General features: G+C 37.4%; 1 protein-coding gene and 1 pseudogene across 19 annotated transcripts in view; one reads left to right on the top strand and one right to left on the bottom strand.

The window, feature by feature from the left end:
• PIGN (phosphatidylinositol glycan anchor biosynthesis class N) overlaps window positions 1-22362 on the bottom strand; it is a 138163-nt gene that overhangs the window by 74231 nt on the left and 41570 nt on the right. For all 19 annotated transcript variants that reach the window (XR_012513081.1, XM_074383301.1, XM_074383300.1 and 16 more), the window contains 2 exons: window positions 21660-21752; window positions 20602-20657 (listed from right to left, as the gene is read on the bottom strand). Coding sequence is in view for 18 of the 19 variants with exons in the window: in XM_074383301.1 (XP_074239402.1) it covers window positions 20602-20657; window positions 21660-21752 (149 nt within the window). In the remaining variant the exon portion in view is untranslated. The remainder of the gene's footprint in view (window positions 1-20601; window positions 20658-21659; window positions 21753-22362) is intronic.
• On the top strand, window positions 13903-15269 carry LOC120361672 (Y-box-binding protein 1 pseudogene; annotated as a pseudogene).

Genomic DNA, 22362 nt, shown 5'->3' with positions numbered 1-22362 from the left:
TTCTAACTGGTGTGAGATGTTATCTCAATGTAGTTTTGATTTGCATTTCTCTAATGACCACTGAGATGGGCATTTTTTCATGTTTGTTGGCCTCATATATGTCTTCTTTTGAAAAGTGTTCATATCCTTCACCCACTTTTGAATGGCTTTGTTATTTTCTTGCAAATCTGCTTTAGTTCTTTGTAGATTTTGGATATAAGTCCTTTGTCAAATGGGTAGATAGCAAAAATTTTTTCCCATTCTGTTGGTTGCTGGTTCACTCTAATGATTGTTTCTTTGTTGTGCAGAAGCTCTGGAGTTTAATTAGATCCCATTTCTCTATTTTGGCTTTTGTTGCCAATGCTTTTGGTGTTTTGGTCATGAAGTCCTTGCCTATGCCTATGTCCTCAATGCTTTTGCCTAGGTTTTCTTTTAGGGTTTTTATGGTGTTAGGTCTTATGTTTAAGTCTTTAATCCATCTGGAGTTAATTTTAGTGTAAGGTATCAGGAAGGCGTCCAGTTTCTGCTTTCTGCACATGCCTAGCCAGTTTTGCCAACACCATTTACTAAACATGAAATCCTTTCCCCATTGCTTGTTTTTGTCAGGTTTGTCAAAGATCAGATGTTTGTAGATGTGTGGCATTGCCTCTGAGGCCTCTGTTCTGTTCCATTGGTCTATAACTCTGTTTTGGTACCAGTACCATGCTGTTTTGAATACTGTAGCCTTGTAATATAGTTTAAAGTCAGGTAGTGTGATGCCTGCTGCTTTGTTCTTTTTGCTTAAAATCGACTTGGCTATGTGGGCTCTCTTTCAGTTCCATACGAAGTTTAAGGTGGTTTTTTCCAGTTCTGTGAAGCAGGTCATTGGTAGCTTGATGGGGATAGCGTTGAATCTATAAATTACTTTGGGCAGTATGGTCATTTTCATGATATTGATTCTTCCTAACCATGAGCATGGAATGTTTCTCCATCTCTTTGTGTCCTCTCTTATTTTGTTGAGCAGTGGTTTGTAGTTCTCATTGAAGAGGTCCTTTACATTCTTTGTTAGTTGTACTCCTAGGTATTTTATTCTCTTTGTAGCAATTGTGAATGGCAGTTTGTTCTTGATTTGGCTCTCTTTAAGCCTTCTGCTGGTGTATAGGAATGCTTGTGATTTTTACACATTGATTTTGTATCTTGAGACTTTGCTGAAGTTACTTATCAGTTTAAGGAAATTTTGGGCTGAGATGATGGGGACTTCTAAATATACAATCATGTCATCTGCAAACAGAGACAATTTGATTTCCTCCTTTCCTAACTGAATATCCTTTATTTCTTTTTCTTGCCTGAGTGCTCTGGCTAGTACTTCCAATACTATATTGAATAGGAGTGGTGAGAGAGGGCATCTACTACCAGATTTCAAAGGGAATGTTTCCAGTTTTTGCCCATTTAGTATGATATTGGCTGCAGGTTTGTTGTAAATAGCTTTTATTATTTTGAGATACATTCTGTCAATACCTAGTTTATTGAGACTTTTTAGCGTAAAAGGCTGCTGAATTTTGTTGAAGACCTTCTCTGCATCTATTGAGATAATCATGTGGTTTTTATCCTTGGTTCTGTTTATGTGGTGAATTATGTTTATAGACTTGTGTATGTTGAACCAGCCCTGCATCCCCAGGATGAAGCCCACTTGATGGTGATGGACAAACTTTTTGATGTGCTGTTGCAATCGGTTTGCCAGTATTTTATTGAAGATGTTTGCATCTATGTTCATCACAGATATTGGACTGAAGTTTTCTTTTCTTATTGAGTCACTGCCAGGTTTTGGTATCAGGATGATGTTGGTCTCGTACAATGATTTGGGGAGGATTCCCTCTTTTTGGATTGTTTGGAATAGTTTTAGAAGGAGTGGGACCAGCCCCTCTTTGCATTTCTGGTAGAATTTAGCTGTGAACCCATCTGGACCTGGGCTTTTTTTCATTGCTAAGCTATTAATTGCTGCCTCAACTTCAGCCCTTGATATTGGTCTATTCAGGGTTTTGACTTCTTCCTGGTTTAGGCTTGGGAGGGTGCAAGTGTCCAGGAATTTATCCATTTCTTCCAGGTTTACTGGTTTGTGTGCATAGACTTGTTTGCAGTAATCTCTGATGGTGGTTTGTTTTTCTGTGGAATCTGTGGTGATATCCCCTTTATCAGTTTTTATTGCATCTATTTGATTATTCTCAGTTTCCTTTTTTATCAGTCTGGCTAGTGGTCTATTTTGTTGATTTTTCAAAAAACCAGCTCCTGGATTTAATGATTTTTTGAAGGGTTTTTAGTGTCTCTATCTCCTCCAGTTCCACTCTGATCTTAGTTATTTCTTGTCTTCTGCTAGGTTTTGAGGTTTTTTTAAAAAAATCTTGCTCCTCTAGCTCTTTCAATTTTGATGATAGGGTGTCAATTTTAGATCTTTCATTGTTTCTCATGTGGGCATTTATTGCTATAAATTTTCCTCTAGACACTGCTTTAAATGCGTCCCAGAGATTCTGGTATGTTGTGTCTTTGTTCTCGTTGGTTTCAAAGAACATCTTTATTTCTGCCTTCATTTTATTGTTTATCCAGTCAACATTCAAGAGCCAGTTGTTCAGTTTCCATAAAGTTGTGCTGTTCTGAGTTAGTTTCTGAATTCTGAGTTCTAATCTGATTGCACTGTGGTCTGAGAGACTGTGTGTTATGATTGCCGTTCTTTTGCATTTGCTGAGGAGTGATTTACTTCCAATTATTTGGTCAGTTTTAGAGTAGATGTGATGTGGTGCTGAGAATGTATATTCTGTGGATTTGGGGTTGAGAGTTCTGTAGATGTCTATTAGGTTTGCTTGGTCCAGATCTGAGTTCAAGTCCTGGATATCCTTGTTAATTTTCTGTCTTGCTGATCTGTGTAATATTGACAGTGGAGTGTGAAAGTCTCCCACTGTTATTGCGTGAGTCTAAGTCTCTTTGTAGGTTGCTAAGAACTTGCTTTATGTATCTGAATGCTCCTGTATTGGGCACGTATATATTTAGGTAATCATTAGCTCTTCTTGTTGCATTGATCCTTTTACCATTATGTAATGCTCTTCCTTGTCACTTTTGATCTTTGTTGGTTTAAAGTCTATTTTATCAGAGACTAGGATTGCAACTCCTGCTTACTTTTGCTCTCCATTCACTTGGTAGGTCTTCCTCCATCCCTTTATTTTGAGCCCATGTGTATACTTGCATGTGAGACGGGTTTCCTGGATACAGCACACCAATGGGTTTTGACTTTTTGTCCAATTTACAAGTCTATGTCTTTTGATTGGGGCATTTAGCCCATTTACATTTAAGGTTAATATTGTTATGTGTGAATTTGATCCCGCCATTTTAATGCTAGCTGGTTGTTTTGCCCATAGTTGATGCAGTTTCTTCATTGTGTCGATGCTCTTTACCATTTGGTATGTTTTTGGAGTGGCTTGTACTGGTTGTTCCTTTCTATGTTTAGTGCTTCTTTCAGGAGCTCTTGTAAAGCAGGCCTGATGGTGATGAAATCCCTGAGCAATTGCTTGTTCATAAAGGATTGTACTTCTCCTTCACTTATGAAGCTTAGTATGGCTGGATATGAAATTCTAGATTGAAAGTTCTTTTCTTTAAGGATGTTGAATATTGGCCCCCACTCTCTTCTGGCTTGTAGGGTTTCTGCTGAGAGATCAGCTGTGAGTCTGATGGGCTTCCCTTTGAGGGTAACCCAACCTTTCTCTCTGGCTGCCCTTAGCATTTTTCCCTTCATTTCAACCCTGGTGAATCTGATGATCATGTACCTTGGGGTTGCTCTTCTTGAGGACTATCTTTGTGGTGTTCTCTGTATTTCCTGGACTTAAATGTTGGCCTGCCTTTCTAGGTTGGGGAAGTTCTCCTGGATAATATCCTGAAGAGTGCTTTCCAGCTTAGATTCATTCTCTCCGTCACATTCAGGTACACCTATGAAACATAGATTAGGTCTTTTCACATTATCCCATATTTCTTGGAGGCTTTGTTCATTTCTTTTGACTTTTTTTCCTCTAATCTTGCCTTCTCATTTTATTTCATTGAGTTGATCTTCAATCTCTGATATCCTTTCTTCTGCTTGGTCGATTCAGCTATTGAAACTTGCATATGCTTCACAAAGTTCTCGTGTTGTTTTTCAGCTCCATCAATTCATTTATATTCCTCTCTAAGCTGTTTATTCTCGTTAGCATTTCGGCAAACCTTTTTTCAAGGTTCTTAGTTTCTTTGCATTGGGTTAAAACATGATCTTTTAGCTCAGAAAAGTTTGTTATTACCCAGCTCTGAAGCCTGTTTCTGTCAATTCATCAGACTCAGTCTCCATCCAGCCTTCTTCCCTTACTGGCGAGGAGTTGTGATCCCTTGGAGAGGCATTCTGGTTTTGGGTGTTTTCATCCTTTTTGCACTGGTTTCTTCCCATCTTTGTAGATTTATCTACCTGTGGTCTTTGTGGTTGGTGACTTTCAGATGGGATCTCTGAGTGGACATTCTTTTTGTTGCTGATGAAGTTACTTCTTTCTGTTTGTTAGTTTTCCTTCTAACAGTCAGAACCCCCTGCCTTAGGACTCCTGGAGGTCCACTCCAGACCCTGCTTGCCTGGGGATCACCTGCAGTGGCCAGAATAGTAAGGGTTACTGCCAGTTTCTTCTTCTGTTATCTTTGTCCCAGAAGGATACTCGCCAGATGTCAGCCTGAGCTCTGCTGTATGAGGTGTCTCTTTGGTTGCATGGGGGTCGGGGAGCTGCTTGAGGAGACAGTCTGTCCCTTGTAGGAGCTCAAGTGCTGAGCTGTGAGCTCCACTGTTCTCTTCAGAGCTGTTGAGCAGGTACGTTTAAGTCTGCTGCAGCGGAACTCATAACCGCCTTTTTTCCCCAGGTGCTCTGTCCTGGAAAGGTGGGGCTTTATTTATAAATTCCTGTCATTCTGCTGCCTTTTTTCAGAGATGCCCTGCCCAGTGAGGAGGTTTGCCTAGTCACAGTCTGCCAGCAGAGGCGTTGCTGAGCTGCCGTGGACTCTGCCTAGTTGCAGTGTGAACTTGTTTATAGGGGTATAATTTGAACTGCCTTGGTAATGCCAGGAATTGCAGACTGCCTCGGTAGTGGCGGACTGCCTCGGTAATGGTGGATGCCCTTCTCCCAACAGAGCTGGACCGTCCCAGATCCAGCTTTGCTTGCTGTGAAACTCTCAATCCAGAGTGTTTCAGATTGCTGCGGTCTTTGTGGGGATGGGACCAGCCAAGCCAGATCACCTGGCTCCATTTCAGCCCCCTTTTTTTCAGTTGAACAGGCGATTCTGTCTCCCAGGCATTCCAGTCGCCAGTTGAAACAGCACCCTGATTTGTGTGAGTTTTTGTGTGGAAACAGACTGCACCAGCTGAAGCAGCCGCGCTGGAGACTCGTGGCGTTTTTCTGCCCAGGAATCTCCTGGTCTGTGGGCAGGAAAAATTTGTTTGGAAATGCAGTGATCACTCACCCTCTGCATTTTCGCTGGAAACTGCAATCCACAGCTTTTCCTATTTGGCCATCTTGGATCGTCCGCTGTCTCAGGTTTATTATTTATAAAGTGGAGGAAAACCTGCTTCACACAACTCACAGGTACCTGTGAATGCTATGTGTAAAATGCAAACCTGACCATGCCTTAAAATACACTACTTTGAGGACAAAGTACAAATGCTGAACCTGCCTATGAGGAGAGATCTGGCCCCTGCCTATTGCTCTCTTTTGCTCTTCCTGCACTTCTTCAAATGCCAGATATCATATGCCTTAGGGCTTTCTCCAACATGCTTTGAAATTCTGTTATGTTTCCTTTCAATGTGTGTGCATGGGAAAACACACAAAATTTATTTTACATTTTGCCTATTTTTCTTTGCTAAAAAACTTTGTGTCTCTTTATGTGCCTTTATGTAAACCTATTTCAGAAAAGTGTAAATTACAGAAATGCTTCTCTTATAAAAAAATATTTTTCTCATCAAAAAACATGTAATTATTTGTAATAATTAAATACAAAAAAGAATGAGTAAAAAATAAAAATCGCTGCCAGAACACATCTTACTAACATTAGCATTTTTGGTTAAATTCCCTTTACACACACACACACACACACACACACACACACACACAGACACAGATTTTTAATGTAGTTGTAATTACACCAAATGTGTAACTTCATAAGTTGCATTTTGTTTATGATTATATTATAAACATTATTCAAAGACATACTAGGTACCTGAAATCAGAAAAAATGTTTAATGGTTGCATAGTCCATCTAGTAGACATATTATTATTGTTCAATTACATGGTTTTCCTTATTTTTTGATTAGAAGCAATCCTAGGATGAATAATACCTTGGGGCAAAGACTTTTTCACATTCACCTCCTGAAGTTCTGTATCAAATGATAAAATTGCTTGGTTAAATATTTTAAATAATTTAAGGTTCTCAATTGTGTGGAATTTACTCTCCAAGACTAATTATATACATGTATACTACCAACAGCAATTTGTGTCCATTCAGCAACATAATCATATAAAAATCTTTTTTGCTGATTTCAAAAGTGGAAAAAAGTATTTCTAACTTGAAGTTGTTTTTCTTTGATAAATACTAAGGTTGTGTTTGAAATTAAGTCTTGCTTTAAAATGGGATCTTAAATAAAGCTATAGAAGTAAAATATCCCTAAATATTTTAAAATAGGGTAAACTCACCTTTCTGGGCTAGTTATAAATGTCATAACCTGCATTCCTTTAATGTAATAATGGTATAATGACTTTCATTCTTAAAGTCCTACAATGGTGAAATTATTCTTTAAAATAAAGGCTTACTCAAATCTCCATAAGTCAAAGATGATAGATAAAGTCACTTCTATACAATTACATAATAGAATAATAAACTAGTTGTGCTTGTAAATGTTCCCTGGTGAGATATTAATGTCTTTTGAGTACACTTGAGAAATCAGTGTTTTCATGACATCATACAATACTCACAAAGAATAATTTAGAAAATCTTAATAACAATTCTGAAATACAATAAAGTTAGAATTTTTCTGACTTACTAGCTGGTGATTACTAGAAACCATCAAGGGTTTTAGTAACTCAATTTTATAACAATTTGCAATTAAAACAGCATGAGAAAAAAATCTGAAAACAAGACTATCTGGATCAGTCATCGTATTTGTTTTTTGCCCATGCGGTTTCTATTTTTATTAACAAACCAAAGCAGTTTCAAAAATATTATGATGTATACCACAGAATACCATAAGACTTCACCTGTTTGTCCTAAGGAGATTCTTTCAACATATATAAAATTTAAATAATGATTAATTTTTCATACTTTCTAGTGATGAATGCAATTTTCTACGTTCACCCAAATACACTAAATATTGACACCACAAATTCATGGTAAACACTATAGTGTTTACAAACTGACAAGTTTACGTCATTTTTCTAAAATTTTACCACAGAAAATTATGTTACAGGTTCTGAGTGATTTATTAGGCTGGAACAAAAGAACTAGTGTAAACTATGATCAAGGAGCATACAAATCACTGTAATGAAATGCTGACATGTGCTTAGAAGCTTCACGTGAACTTTTTAAAGTCTCTGCATCCCAGTTTCATCATGTATTAAAAATCCATTTTATGAAATGTAAAAATAGGGAAAAACAATATTAGCACTTCTTATGCTTTCTCTCTGTCCTTGCCCAATATTCCAACCTCTAGTATACTTAACCGAGGGATTTCATCCAGTCTCACCGCATCAATTAACACTACTATATGGATAATTTCCAAAATCTATATTTAGAGCCCGATTGGTGCTCCTGACCCTTAGACTCAGATTTCCAATTGTCTGTACAGTACACAGATGATGCTGTTCTACAGACAGCTCAAACTCAGCAGATCCACAAGTGAACCTGCCCCTTCTCCTGAGATGTCCAACATCTCTCAAAACAGGAAATTTCACACTTAAACCTTTCCCCTTTCTCTTACTCCTGGCCATTGCTTGGGGCTTAATGATTTAACCTCCATTATATTTTAAATTCCTAACTTCCTTCCATCCCTATTTTATCAATGCTAAAGCATATTTCTCAAGGAGGACACTGGGCAGGATATATCTTAATCTGGTTAGTAATGGATTCCGTGCCAGACTGCCTGGGTTCCATCTTAGCTTCAACGTCTACTAATTCTGTTGTTTGAGGAAAGTATCTTTCTGATTCAATTTCCTCATGTGAAAATGGGATTACAGGTGCTGTCAACTTATGATGAGGCTACATCCCATAGAACCCATCATAAGTTGAAAATATCTTAAGTCAAGGTCCATTTAATATACCTAACCTATGGAATATCATAACTTAGCCTAGCCTATCTTAAATGTACTCAGAATATTTATATCAGGATACAGTTTGACAAAATTATCTAACTAAAGCCTATTTTATAACAAAGTGCTGAATATCTCATGTAATTCATTGAATACAGTAACTGAAGGATGGTTTCTACTGAATGCGGATAGCTTTCACACCATCATAAAGTTGAAAAATTCTAAGTCAAACCACTGTAGCCAAGGTATCTATAATAACGTACCCACCATATAGGGCTGTTGTAAGAATTAAATGAGCTAACAGTGGTAAATTATTTAAAACAGTGCCTCACATACACTAAGTACATAATAATTGTGAGCAGGTAGTCATGAGGAAAGTAATGGTGCAAGACTTCATCATTTGCTTGAACAACTACAACAGTCTTTTTTTTTTTTTTTTTTGAAAAAGGGTATTGCTTGTTCACCCAGGCTGGAATGTAGTGGCCTGATTGAGGTTTACCGTAGCCTTGACCTCCTAGGCTCTAGTGATCCTCCCACATCAGCTTCCTGAGTAGCTGGGACCTATATTCTGTAGCATTTTGCCCAATTATCCAGGCTATAACAAATATACATAACGAGTGGAAGGAAAGGATAGGACTGATGATGGAAATGGCAATTACAATACATGGAACTATTCTCCCAACAAGAAAATGCATGGGTAATTACACATGGAAAATATCTCAACAAACATACAAAAAAATCCTCATGGAATTTTCTAACTCTTGGCTTAGGATATTTATCTTCTAAAATATTTTTTATTCCCACTTTCAAAATGTCAAAAACATCTTATAATTCCCACACAAGTTATTCTTGAATTTTAAAATATCATATATAAAACAACTATATATTTAAAAAAATCACTATACTATTCATGACATAACAACCAAAAATGTAAAATTCCTGAATTTCAAACTTGGGGAAAGGATTTGATTATTTTCTTCCCCTCCTTTCAGATACGTTACTGGTGTGGCAAACTGAGGGCTTTCAGAGAAATCAATTTTGGAGATGTTGAGATTTGCTTCTAGTAAAAAGTATAAACAAAGAAATGGCTGGAGCCCAGCCAGGAGGAATGCCAAAGAAACTCCTAAATGATCAGACCGCAGAGCTAGTAACATAATTAAAACCACTGGGCCACAGAGGGTATTTTACATTTAAACAAGGAACTTTAGAACAGATGGGGTCCCTAAGAGATCAAGAGAAAAAGTACCCAACTCCAGAATCACTGCACAGATACAATGTTGGCTCAGGGCACAGCTGGATACTCACATGCAGCCATAGAGATCAAGACAAAAAGAAAAGAAAGGGTGGCAGAGTTCATTTAGGTTGATATGAGAAAAAAAAATTATCCTTTGTTTTCACATTACCAAAGTGGGTTTTGAGTCATTAAATTATTTTAATAAAATGTTTAAAATATTCATTAAGTTCTATAAGCCCATTATTTCTAGAGGCCTATAATATTTTATTATCACATTTGCATCCACTGTCCCTTAGCTAAAATACATTTTCTTTAATATATTTAACATGAAAAATGTAAGGAAAAAAAAAAAAAAAACTATTGAATTTCTTCCATGTGGCTTTAAAATAAGAAGTCACCATAAGAAATATTAAAACATAAATATACAAAGACGTTTCCAATGAAATACAGATCTCCCCACTCACTACAAAATTCCTTCCCAAGGACAATCCAAAACAAACATTGGAAAACACTTCCTATCAGCTGTCAACTCCTGGCTTTCTCTCCCCTTGCCTCAAATTCCTTACGCCCCTCTCTCCCTCCCTCAGCAGCATGCTGAGGCCTGCTCACACCAGCTCCCAAGAGCAGATGGTGTACAACTCTTCCTTTTCTCTAGCTGCATCATCCTTGGTAGCTTACAACTGATGAGAGTGAGAATATTTATACCACTGAAATTGGCAAAGGCTATTAATGGGAGTTTTCTCCCTCTCAGAGAGCTAAGCCTCTTGCTAGCACGTCACTGCCATAGCTTTCCACCTTCTTACCTGTCAACAGGTAAAAGTGATGCGTCATACTTTCCCACCTTCTTACCTATCTACAGGTGGGAAAGTAAGTCTACATTCTTACCTGTCTCAGACCCACTGCAGCCCACAGCAATTAGCGTCAAGTTAATGAAGGCTGGTCTTTTGGCTTTTACTACCTCAGAAGTGCAGTGGGCTGAAGACTTCTTGCATCTCTATCTCAGCTGCTCTCCGAGGCATCAACAAATCACAAGTCCTCTTCCGAACACCGCTTTCACTGAAGTTGTCTTGTTTAACTTCCCTACTTCCTGTAAATTTGCATCCCTCATCTGTGGGTATGGTGCTCCTCAAGTGCTTATACAAAAACAGTCACTCACAATACACTGAGCTATCCCTTATCATGCCCTATCATTTACTATGCTGTCTATATGTCCCCATCAGACTTTGAGTCCAAGGACAGACACTATGTCTATTTTTCCCAACATCCAGCATAGTGCCTGGGACACAGTAGGAAAACAACCAATAACGGTTAAATGAATCAATGAAGCATTGTAGATAATTACTCTGCAATGGCAGGAATAATGACAGATACAAACTACTGACTTATGTTGAGAGTTAAATTGTGTCCCCCCAAAAGATCCTAACTCCTGGTATCTGGAAATGTGGCCTGATTTTGAAATAATGTCTTTGTAGACATCATCAAGCTAAAGTGAATTAATACTAAATTAGGGTGAATCTTAAATCTGGTGACTGGTGTTCTTGAGAGGGATATCTGGAGACAGAGACACAAGGAAGACCACATGATGACAGACAGAGAGAGCAGAATGATACAGCTACAAGCCAGGGAAATCAAGGATTGTTTGCAGCACCCAGAAGCAAGGTAGAGGCAAGGGAAGATTCTGCTCTAGAACCTTTGGAGAGAGCATGGTTCTGCTGACACCTTGATTTTGGACTTCTAGCCTTCATTTTGGACTTTAGAACTGTGAAAGAATGTATTTCTGTTATGCTAAGCCATGTAGGTTGTGTAGTTTGTTATGGCAACCCTAGAAAACTAATATATCTTCCTATCAACTGCCCAAATTCAAACTGCCCAAAGGGAAAAGTGATGGTTTTACTATTTATTGTTCAGTTTCCCTTTAATCTATGCATAGTTACAGATATGAATAAACGAGTGGAATATTAACTTAAAAAGCAATATGCTTGAAATACAACATTCTACATAGTAATTTGTGAGGAAACATTTCCCTTATTGACAATATCGTTTTTGTTGAAAATATCAAGTTTTGAGTCTATAACCAACATGTTATGTTTAAGTTAAAAAAAGGAGAGAAATGAATATTGTCTTAATATGTGCACATTACTTTGCTGTAATTGTTACTATTCATTTTTGTGGTTACTTGAATATCATAGAATAAAATCAACTACATTTTAGGATTATCAAGGATTTTATCGATTACTCAGGGTCAAGAAGTGTTTAGAGGACAAGATCTCCCTAAAATGTTGCCCTTTCTTACTCTGAGTTTTGTTACAATATTTTTTTACTTGCATCTACACATTAACTAAAATTTTAGTGAGACTTGTCCATTCCTTTTTAGACTATTTAAAGGGAAAAATATTTTAAGAGTATAAAGACAGAATAAGCAGAATAGAAATTTATCTCTAGAATAATTTTCATTCCTTTAGCATGATCAGTGATAAAGAATCATGTCAACCTTCATGTCATAAGTGAATAAATATTTTTCTATGTATGTATGTGATGCACAAAAGTTTTTTTAAAAGATAAATTTCAGTTTTGAAGCAGAAAATTATGTTTCTTACAAATAGTAAATCAGATGGGTAAAGAAAGGTTTACATACAAGTTAGTATTTAAATTTGGTCTAAAGGAAGGACCTTTATCAGCTACAAGAAACAAATTTTATTAGAGAAACAAAATATTGTTGCCATTTTAGTAGCAAATACAATTTTTTGTTAGAATTTCTTTAAGTTTCCTAAATTTATATAATAATTTTCAAATAAAACAAAATATTTTTGCTTCTACTGGCAAGGTATACATCTCCTTCCTAATTCCATATTTCTCCCGAAGATATATCCTAAGAGATCCTTTTTGCTTTTTTGCTATTCTGTGGCATTTTTTCTTTTAAATTATTTCTTGTCTTCCTCCAGCCTATACACTTTTAAACATAGTTATTTTTCCTCTTTTTACACATGGGTGATCCTTTTTTGCGTCTCCCAGTCATATAGCGCCACCTGCTGGTCATCGTTTAGCACACCATCAGGGTCTACTGGACCCAATCATAAGGTTTAGGTTTTGTTTTGTTTTAGCAGTTCTATTTGTCAGAACAGATATTTTATGACTTTTATTTTAGAGGTCTTTAAAATATCAAAGAAAATATTTTCTTGTTTTTGCAAAAAAAAAAAAAAATAGGATATTCAATTACCATATGGACCTGTTAGACCTTTTTACAAGTCTAAGATAAAGAATCTCGGCAATTTTATTTTTCCTATGTCCTGAAACATTTGCTATTTCATTACCCTAGGAATTATTTTATTATTCACCAATTACTCATAACTATGCTAGAAAAGATTGAATAAGACAATCGAAGCAATGGTGAAGATATTATTAAACTAAAATCTAATGATGCTGGAGAAATTAATCATGTCAGTAAAATTTTAATACTACGCATTTTCAGAGGCCAATGTCCTAGCTTTCTCAAATTAAGAATAGGCAAGTAAACAATATGTTTCTAAGAACAAAAAAAAGATTTAACAAAAGGAAAGACTTTATCACATAATAGTTTATGAAAAGAACCTGAGTTATCTATTTTACTAAAAGTATGTGTGACAACAGTATTCTTTCATCTTTTATGTTTATGGGCCAATATTTACTTTATACAGTTTCTAAGAAGATATGCTAACATTATGTACATATATAAAAGTGATTAAAAAGAAACATACGATGTGGATGTGAAAAAAAACCACTGGACTAAAGAAATAAAGGGTCAATGGTAGCAAATGATAACTGTTTTTTCTGATAATAACAAACATTAAAGACCTGTAACGCAGAGCTAACATTTAGTCAGTGCCCTCAAATATATCTATTTCAAAATGCCTCAAAGGAGGAATAAAAATTTTTAATGGGTAAAAGTAAATACTCTTAAAAAATAATTTAACACATAACTTATGTGGTTCACATCTCCCTAAATGATTAAAAAATAATAATTTTCAATTTAGCATTCCACCTGGCTCTGGTGTATTTTCCAATTTTATATAACTAATATAATTAATAAATCCTGATTATGGCCAGGAACAGTAGCTCATGCCTGTAAACCCAGCACTTTGGGAGGCCAAAGCAGGCGGATTGCTTGAGCCCAGGAGTTCAAGATAAGCTTGGACAACATAGAAGACCCCATCTCTATAAAAAATAATAATAATGATAAAATAAAATTCTGGAGTTCGATCGGTAGCGGGAGCGGAGAGTGGACCCCAGAGAGCCCTGAGCAGCCCCACCGCCGCCGCCGGCCTAGTTACCATCACATCCCAGGAGAAGCCGTAGCTGCCGCAGCCGGCCCCAGTCACCATCACCGCAACCATGAGCAGCAAGGCCGAGACCCAGCAGCCGCCCGCCGCGCCCCCGCGCTCAGCGCCGCCGACACCAAGCCCGGCACTACGGGCAGCGGCGCAGGGAGAGGTGGCCCGGGCGGCCTCACATCGGCGGCGCCTGCCGGCGGGGACAAGAAGGTCATCGCAAGGAAGGTTTTGGGAACAGTAAAATGGTTCAATGTAAGGAACGGATATGGTTTCATCAACAGGAATGACACCAAGGAAGATGTATTTGTACACCAGACTGCCATAAAGAAGAAGAACCCAGGAAGTGTTTCCCAGTGTAGGAGATGGAGAGACTGTGGAGTTTGATGTTGTTGAAGGAGAAAAGGGTGCGGAGGCAGCAAATGTTACAGGTCCTGGTGGCCTTCCAGTTCAAGGCAGTAAATATGCAGCAGACCGTAACCATTATAGACGCTATCCACGTCGTAGGGGTCCTCCACGCAATTACCAGCAAAATTACCAGAATAGTGAGAGTGGGGAAAAGAAGGAGGGATCAGAGAGCGCTCCCGAAGGCCAGGCCCAGCAACGCCGGCCCTGCCGCAGGCGCAGGTTCCCAGCTGACTGCGTGCGGAGACCCTGCGGGCGTCGACCACAATATTCCAACCCTCCTGTGCAGGGAGAAGTGATGGAGGGTGCTGACGACCAGGGTGCAGGAGAACAAGGTAGACCAGTGAGGCAGAATATGTATCGGGGATATAGACCACGATTCCGCAGGGGCCCTCCTCGCCAAAGACAGCCTAGAGAGGACGGCGGTGAAGAGGAGAAAGAAAATCAAGGAGATGAGACCCAAGGTCAGCAGCCACCTCAACGTTGGGACCGCCGCGACTTCAATTCCCGACGCAGACGCCCAGAAAACCCTAAACTACAAGATGGCAAAGAGACAAAAGCAGTCGATCCACCAGCTGAGAATTCGTCCGCTCCGGAGGCTGAGCAGGGCGGGGCTGAGTAAATGCTGGCTTACCATCTCTACCATCATCCGGTTTAGTCATCCAACAAGAAGAAATAAGAAATTCCAGCAATAAGAAATGAACAAAAGATTGGAGCTGAAGACCTTAAGTGCTTGCTTTTGCCCGTTGACCAGATAAATAGAACTATCTGCATTATCTATGCAGCATGGGGTTTTTATTATTTTTACCTAAAGATGTCTCGTTTTGGTAATAACAAACATGTTTTTTAAAAAAGCCTGGTTTTTCTCAATACGCCTTTAAAGGTTTTTAAATTGTTTCATATCTGGTCAAGTTGAGATTTTTAAGAACTTCATTTTTAATTTGTAATAAAAGTTTACAACTTGATTTTTTCAAAAAAGTCAACAAACTGCAAGAACCTGTTAATAAAGGTCTTAAATAATTGTAAAAAAAAAAAAATTCTGATTATGATGCTAGCTAATATCTTTTATATGTAACTGTTAAATTTTATGTTTTATAGACCTTACACTTTCACTTATTTTTAAATATTTAGTTCTTTAATCAACATGGAATTTAGTTTTACAAATGAAATGAGGTTACAAGAGCTAGCCTTATTTTTTCCAAATGAATAGCTAATTTTCTTAATAAAAACCTTTCTCTTACTGATTTGAAACACAATCTTTAGTCAAAACCAAATCCCATATACAGATAGTCCCCAGCTTAAGAGAGTTTGACTTAGGATTTTTCAGCTAGCATGGAAGTGATATGTACTCAGTAGAAAGCATACTTTGAGTATCCACACAATCATCTTGTTTTTCATTTTCAATACAGTATTCAATAAATTACATGAGATATTCAATACTTTATTATATAATAGGCTTTATGTTTGATGGTTTTGACCAACTGTAGGCTAATGCAAGTGTTATGAGCACATTTAAGGTAAGCTAGACTAAGCTATGATGTTCAGTAGGTTAGGTGTATTCAATCCATTTTGCACTTACAATATTTTCAACTTAGTTGGTTTATTGGGACGTAACCCCATCATAAGTCAAAGTGTGTTATAGACAAGTGAATCTTGTCTCTTTATGTACAAACTAATCAGTTCCACTAATCCATATGATTAGCCTGCACCAATACTACATTTTTAAATAGTTATAATAGCTTTAGAATGTGTTTTGTTGCCTAGCAGAGCAAATCTCTTATCTTGTTTTCTTTCTCAACACTAGTTACACTATTCTTGAGAATTTATTTTTGGTGTAAATTTTAAAATTATGTTTTTGAGTTATACAAAAATCCTTTTGTTGTAATACTATATTCAGTAAATAATGTGGAGAGAATCGACATTTTTATAATACTAAACAGTACTATCCAACATTTGTTTATTTACATTGTCTCTTCTGTCCTTAATAAAATTTGATAGCTTTCTCTACAATGTATATATTTCTCATTATTTTATTGCTGGGTATTCTATTTCTATTATGAATAGTATCTTTTTCCAATTACATATTCTACTGACCTTGTGCCAATGATTAGAATATCTATTTATTTTGATAATTGTATTTTTAAAAATATTTTATCAAAGCAACATATGCACGTATTTTTTAAAAAATCAAACAGTACACAATGGCATAATAATTCTTTTTCATTTCTTAGTTCACCAACACAGACCAAGAACTTTTACATGTGTTTGTTTTTAGTTATTCTGGTAGTTGCCTGCATTTATAAAAAACATGCTCTTCCTACTATTTCTTGACTTGATGACGGGGTACTTTTTGTTGACTCCCTGTTGTGTCTGGCTCTCCACCCGACTCAATTTGGCTATGTCACATTTTTACCGACCCTTCTGACGACCTTGGTTACTTTAACAATCTAATAGCTAAACCTCTGACTAATTCTACTAAAGATTAAATTCTCCATATTCCATTTCATGAAGACAACAGCACCGCTACTATTCCACGTACATTTCCTTCCCTCTCTGCCTTCCAACCTGTTAATTGCATTTGCACATTTTCAAGGCTGGTAACATTTGCATTTTACTCTGTAATCATAGTTCATTCTTCCCTGCTTTGTCCAAGGATTGGGCTCTAAAAGCTGAAAACTAATATTTATATCATCATGACTATTTAAATACTGTTTACTAAAAAACAAAGTTTTATGCTACAATTAGATCTTCTCTATTTAGCGCCTTGATCCATGTGACAATGCCCAAATGAATTCCCTTTCTCACACTCCTAGCAACTGTTCAAAATCATGCCACATCTGAAGGTGCTTTACATTTGAAGCATACTTTCTTATAAAGTTTGAAATGTTTTTCCTTTAAGTTTCTGATTGTCATTGTCTTCTTGGCAGGAGGCACATGAAGAAATGTATGCTTTCTATCTTTCCAAGTATACTATCATGTCCTTAATTTCCTCCAGCTTCTTACTAATCCATCTATTACTTAAAATTCATTTTGTTTAGCTTGAGGTCTACTCACTTCCTATTCTAATTTAGAGAATCTGCCTCTCATTTGGACCATTCTTGTATAATTTAAGTTTTTTTGCTGCATTCTTCTTTTGAAATATTTATTTTATTAATGTAAAAGTTACTTTTAATGCATCTGGTACACCTTTATGCATTTTGCAAAGTTAATGCTGCTTTTGTTTCATAGATGCAATAGCTCCTTAATATTTCGAGAATTTTAATGTTTTTAGGCTTGGTTCTGTTCCTTGAATTTCATATGCTTTCAAGAGTCCATTTCTCATGTTATCTTAGATCTTTTGGGTCATACTGCAGGCTTTTAGCAAGTGGTGATTTTTAGTCCGACAGGTCTACCGGCAGGGCTGGTCACTATGCTCCAGGGTGGGTGAGCCAGCAAATGGAAATCAGCCATCCTGCCAGACCCCCAGAGGACAAAAAGCTAGTAGTACCTCTAAATATGTATGTGCAGGCAGACACTGAACATCAAAGTAGGGGAAGTTTATGATCAGTTACCATGCCAAGTGGAAAAAGTGGGGCCAGTGTTTTACCTGAACCCTTGCTGAAGAGTCCTTCCCTAACCAGCCTTTCCTTTTTTCTTTACTTGTATTTTTTTGAAACAGAGTCTCGCTCTGTTGCCCAGGCTGGAGTGCAGTGGTGGGATCTTGGCTCACTGCTGCAACCTCTGCCTCCCAGGTTCAAGCGATTCTCATGCTTCAGCCTCCCGAGTAGCTGGGATTATAGGGAGGTGCCACCATGCCTGGCTCATTTTTGCATTTTTTGGCAAAGACAGGGTTTTACCACATTGGCCAGGCCCCTAACCAGCCTTTCTAAAGTGGCTGGTCTAAAGTAACCCTCACTTATTCTCACTTTCAACAGCCTGTGTATTTTCTTGAAAAATGAATTGATAATGCATTTCTTATTCACTTCTTTATTTGGTTATAGTTTGCCTGTGATTCTACCATGCAAATAAACCCTATGAATGCAAAGCCTTTGTCTATCCTGTTCACTGCTATATCCACAAAATACATACTATTCAATCAATATTTCTTGAAAAAAGTATGAACACTTACATATTCCTCAGAACCAATTCCATTAACAAATCTCAATTCTACTATACTACAATAAAAGAAAATTAGAATTAGCATAAGAGATGCAAATAATATCCTAACGATACATTTAGAGTTATCAATTTTAGATGATTGTAACTTGCAAAATCCTAATTTCATTTTATTTTTACTCTCCTATACACACATAGAAACTCAAATATACAGCTACATTATTCAGAGGGTAATACAATAAATACAGTATTTATGCCTTCCTTTTTCTTTTCTTTTTTTTTTTGAGATGAAGTCTCTTGTCTGTCACCCAGGCTGGAGTGCACTGGTGTGATCTTGGCTTACCGCAACCTCCACCTCCCAGGCTCAAGCGATTCTCCTGCCTCAGCCTCCCGAGTAGCTGGAACTACAGATACCAGCCACCACACTCAGCTAATTTTTGTATTTTTAGTAGAGACGGGATTTCACCATATTGACCAGGCTGGTCTTGAACTGCTGACCTTGTGATCTGCCCTCCTCGGCCTCCCAAAGTGCTGGGATTACAGGTGTGAGCCACCGCGCCCGAGTACCTTTCTAATTTATGAATATCACACTAGTGTAACATAAATTGTTAAAAATAATTCCAGTGAAGTCATTCAATCACATAAAACAATTTCTATTTAATTGGTCAATAGCAAAATCCTTGCTAACTGAATATGAACCTCAGAGATGCAAGCTCACATATACAGTCAGTAGTGCAGAGTCAGGTCTGTGACCCAGATCTTCCCTTTCCTGATTCAAAGAAAACATCTTCCTGGACCTGGGACAGCAAAATCTGCTGCTCACCATAGTCAGCTCTCTTCTTTGCCCATTGTGATAGTTAATACTGAGTATCAACTTGATTGAGGGATGCAAAGTATTGTTCCTGGGTGTGTCTGTGAAAGTATTGCCAAAGGAGATTAACTTTTGAGTCAGTGGAATGGGAGAAGCAGACCCACCCTCAATCTGGGTGGCCACCATCAAATTAGCTGCCAGCACAGCTAGAATAAAGCTGGCAGAAGAACATGGAATGAACAGACTTCCTGAGTTTTCCAGCCTCATTTTTCTCCTGTGTCAAATGCTACCTGCCCTTGAACATCGGACTCCGAATTCTTCAGCTTTTGGACTCTTGGACCTACACCGGTGGTTTGCTAGGGACTCTTGGACCTTTGGCCACAGACTGAAGGCTGCACTGACAGCTTCCCTACTTATGAGGTTTTGGGACTCAGAGTGGCTTCCTTGCTCTTCATATTGCAGACAGCCTTTTCTGGGATATCACCTTGTGATCATGTGAGTCAATATTCCTTAATAAACTCCCCTTCATATATTTATCTACCCTATTACCTATGCCCTCCAGAGAACTCTAATACACCCACCCAATAGGAGTTGACATCTCGCAGAATTCTAGAGCCTCCTACATGTGTAACAGAGTCCACCACCACAATCTTTATTCCATTTTTTTTTTTTTTTTTTTTTAAAGACAGGGTATCATTCTGTCACCCAGGCTGGAGTGCAGTGACATGATCTTGGTTTACTGCAGCCTCCACATCTCAGGTTCAAGCAATTCTTCTGCCTCTGCCATCCAAGTAGCTGGGACTACAGGCATGCACCACTATGTGAGGCTAATTTTTATATTTTTAGTAGAGATGAGATTTCACCATGTTGCCCAGGCTGGTCTCGAACTACTGAGCTCAAGAGATCTGTCGGCCTCAGTCTCTCAAAATGCTGGGATTACAGGCATGAGCCACCACGCCCAGCCTATCTTTATTCTCATGTCTCCAAAATCTTCACAAGCAACACATATCTTCTGAGATTCAAGCCCATCTTTCTAATTAATTAACTGATATCTTCAAATGTAAGTTGAATTTAGTAACATTCATCTTTGTCTCTTAAACTAGTTCTTCTTTCAGTAAGCCATAGGTTACCAGCCTCTTCCTAATCAACCAAGCCAAGAACCAGAAAGTCACACTCTTTCCTGCCCCCACACCTTCCTAGCCAACACATCAAGCCCTGTGGAGTTCACCTCCTTAATATTTCTCATAGATCTCTCCATTCCCCCATCCCCTCTTCCACCCATTCAAAGGCATCTAGCACCCGGCTCATTATTTAACAACAGTCATAGAAGAGGATTTCAATTTGGAGTTTACGCTAATGCATACAAAAAGGCAAACTGTATAAGTAAACTAATCCTATCACTCAGTGAAAAATTATTTCCTTCAAGTTAATAAAAAAATGTAAGGGACTTACTTAAATGGCGTAAACAAAAATGGTAAAGTGGCTTCTTTTTTCTGAGTCATTTTCACCTGGGAACCAAGTATGAAAATATTATAAATGAGAAAAAAATTAATGAATTTCATTTTGAAATATAAACATCCACTAAAATGATTCTTTACAGATGGTTAAACACATTGAAAATAAATGGAATTTTATGTTACTATATTGTTTCATAAATATTTAAAGAAAAATTTAATAATTTCTATCTCAATAAGCTGAAAATTAAACATATCAATCTTGCAAAGTAACATACTGTAATGTAATTAAAACTGTACTTCCTTAACTCTGAAAACAAAACAAGCCAAACCGCTTATTCTTAAAAGCATTAAGAATAACAGAAGGTTTTATTCAAAGGGTCACGTCTTTAAATTCTTAAGGAATTTCATAATGTACATGGAATGACAAAGAAATGTTGCAATCTCCGATACTACTTCTACGAGGCAAATTCTAACAGCTAAAAATGACTTGTAGTCTTTGTAAGCATATGTGATAATCTTACACTCAGTGACACTCCTCAAATAAATGTTATGCCCTCACACTGAGCCACAGAATCTACACTTTAGAAATGTGAAACACAAGTCAAATACACAAAATTTAAAGATAAATTATAGGGGCCAGGCGCTGTCGCTCACGCCTATAGTCCCAGCACTTTGGGAGGCCAAGGAGGGTGGATCACGAGGTCAAGAGATGGAGACCATCCTGGTCAACATGGTGAAACCCCGTCTCTACTAAAAATACAAAAATTAGCTGGGCATGGTGGTGCGTGCCTGTAATCCCAGCTACGTGGGAGGCTGAGGCAGGAGAATTGCTTGAACCCAGGAGGCGGAGGTTGCAGTGAGCCAAGATCACGCCATTGCACTCCAGACTGGGTAGCAAGAGAGAAACTCCAACTCAAAAAAAAAAAAAAAAAAGAGAGAAATTATAGGAAATAGTTAAAACACAAAATCAAATATTTTCACTTAATATAGTCAATTTTTAAATTGTAGTATTGTCCATTTTTATGTGTGCCTTAAAAAAAATTTTTTTTTTACCTTGAACTGTTCAAGAATCTGTACTGCATTTGTAAAAATGCTCTCTGCTTTGAAGAGATCAGTGTTGTTAAGATAATCCACAGGAAGGATTCCCTGCAAATAACAAACACCAGCTTATTGTTAGTATTAACATAGCTCAGGTTATTCTTACAAAAAAAAAAAGCAATAAAGGTTAGGCATATACTGACAAATAAGTAACTGAAATAGTTAAATGAAAAATCTTTTTTAAACTATAACTGAAAGATGTTCTATTATTTTTTCTCACAAAGTAGATGTACCAAGGTAAGCAAAGTAAGAGATGAATTAAATTCAGTAACACCTAGCATTGGTTGAGAGATTACTATGTGCTAGTCAGTGAACTCAGTGCTTCACACACAAAAAAACAATTACTATGGTGGGCCACAGCCAGCGCACTTAAAATAAAAGATTTCAGACATATCAGAGTGTACTAGACATAGTAAGAGTAAGGACTATTCTGTTAAACTTTTGTATCGTTATATACACACACACACACACACACACACACACACTATGACTGTCGGGGTCATATTACTCAGCATTCTGAGTTAAATAACACTGTTTTTTAAGAGTACATTTGATTTTGAAGAGCAAGTCGCCAGTTGAAGTATTTGTTTTTCAGCATTTCAGTATCCAGGGCCCATTCTTAACAGCATTGTGATTTTCTGTTGCGAAATCTTGCCCA

This window comes from Saimiri boliviensis, chromosome 13 (assembly GCF_048565385.1).
Source record: "Saimiri boliviensis isolate mSaiBol1 chromosome 13, mSaiBol1.pri, whole genome shotgun sequence".
Taxonomy (NCBI): Eukaryota; Metazoa; Chordata; class Mammalia; order Primates; family Cebidae; genus Saimiri; species Saimiri boliviensis.
The sequence above is the reverse complement of the archived record's forward strand: the minus strand, read 5'-3'. Positions and strand labels throughout refer to the sequence as shown.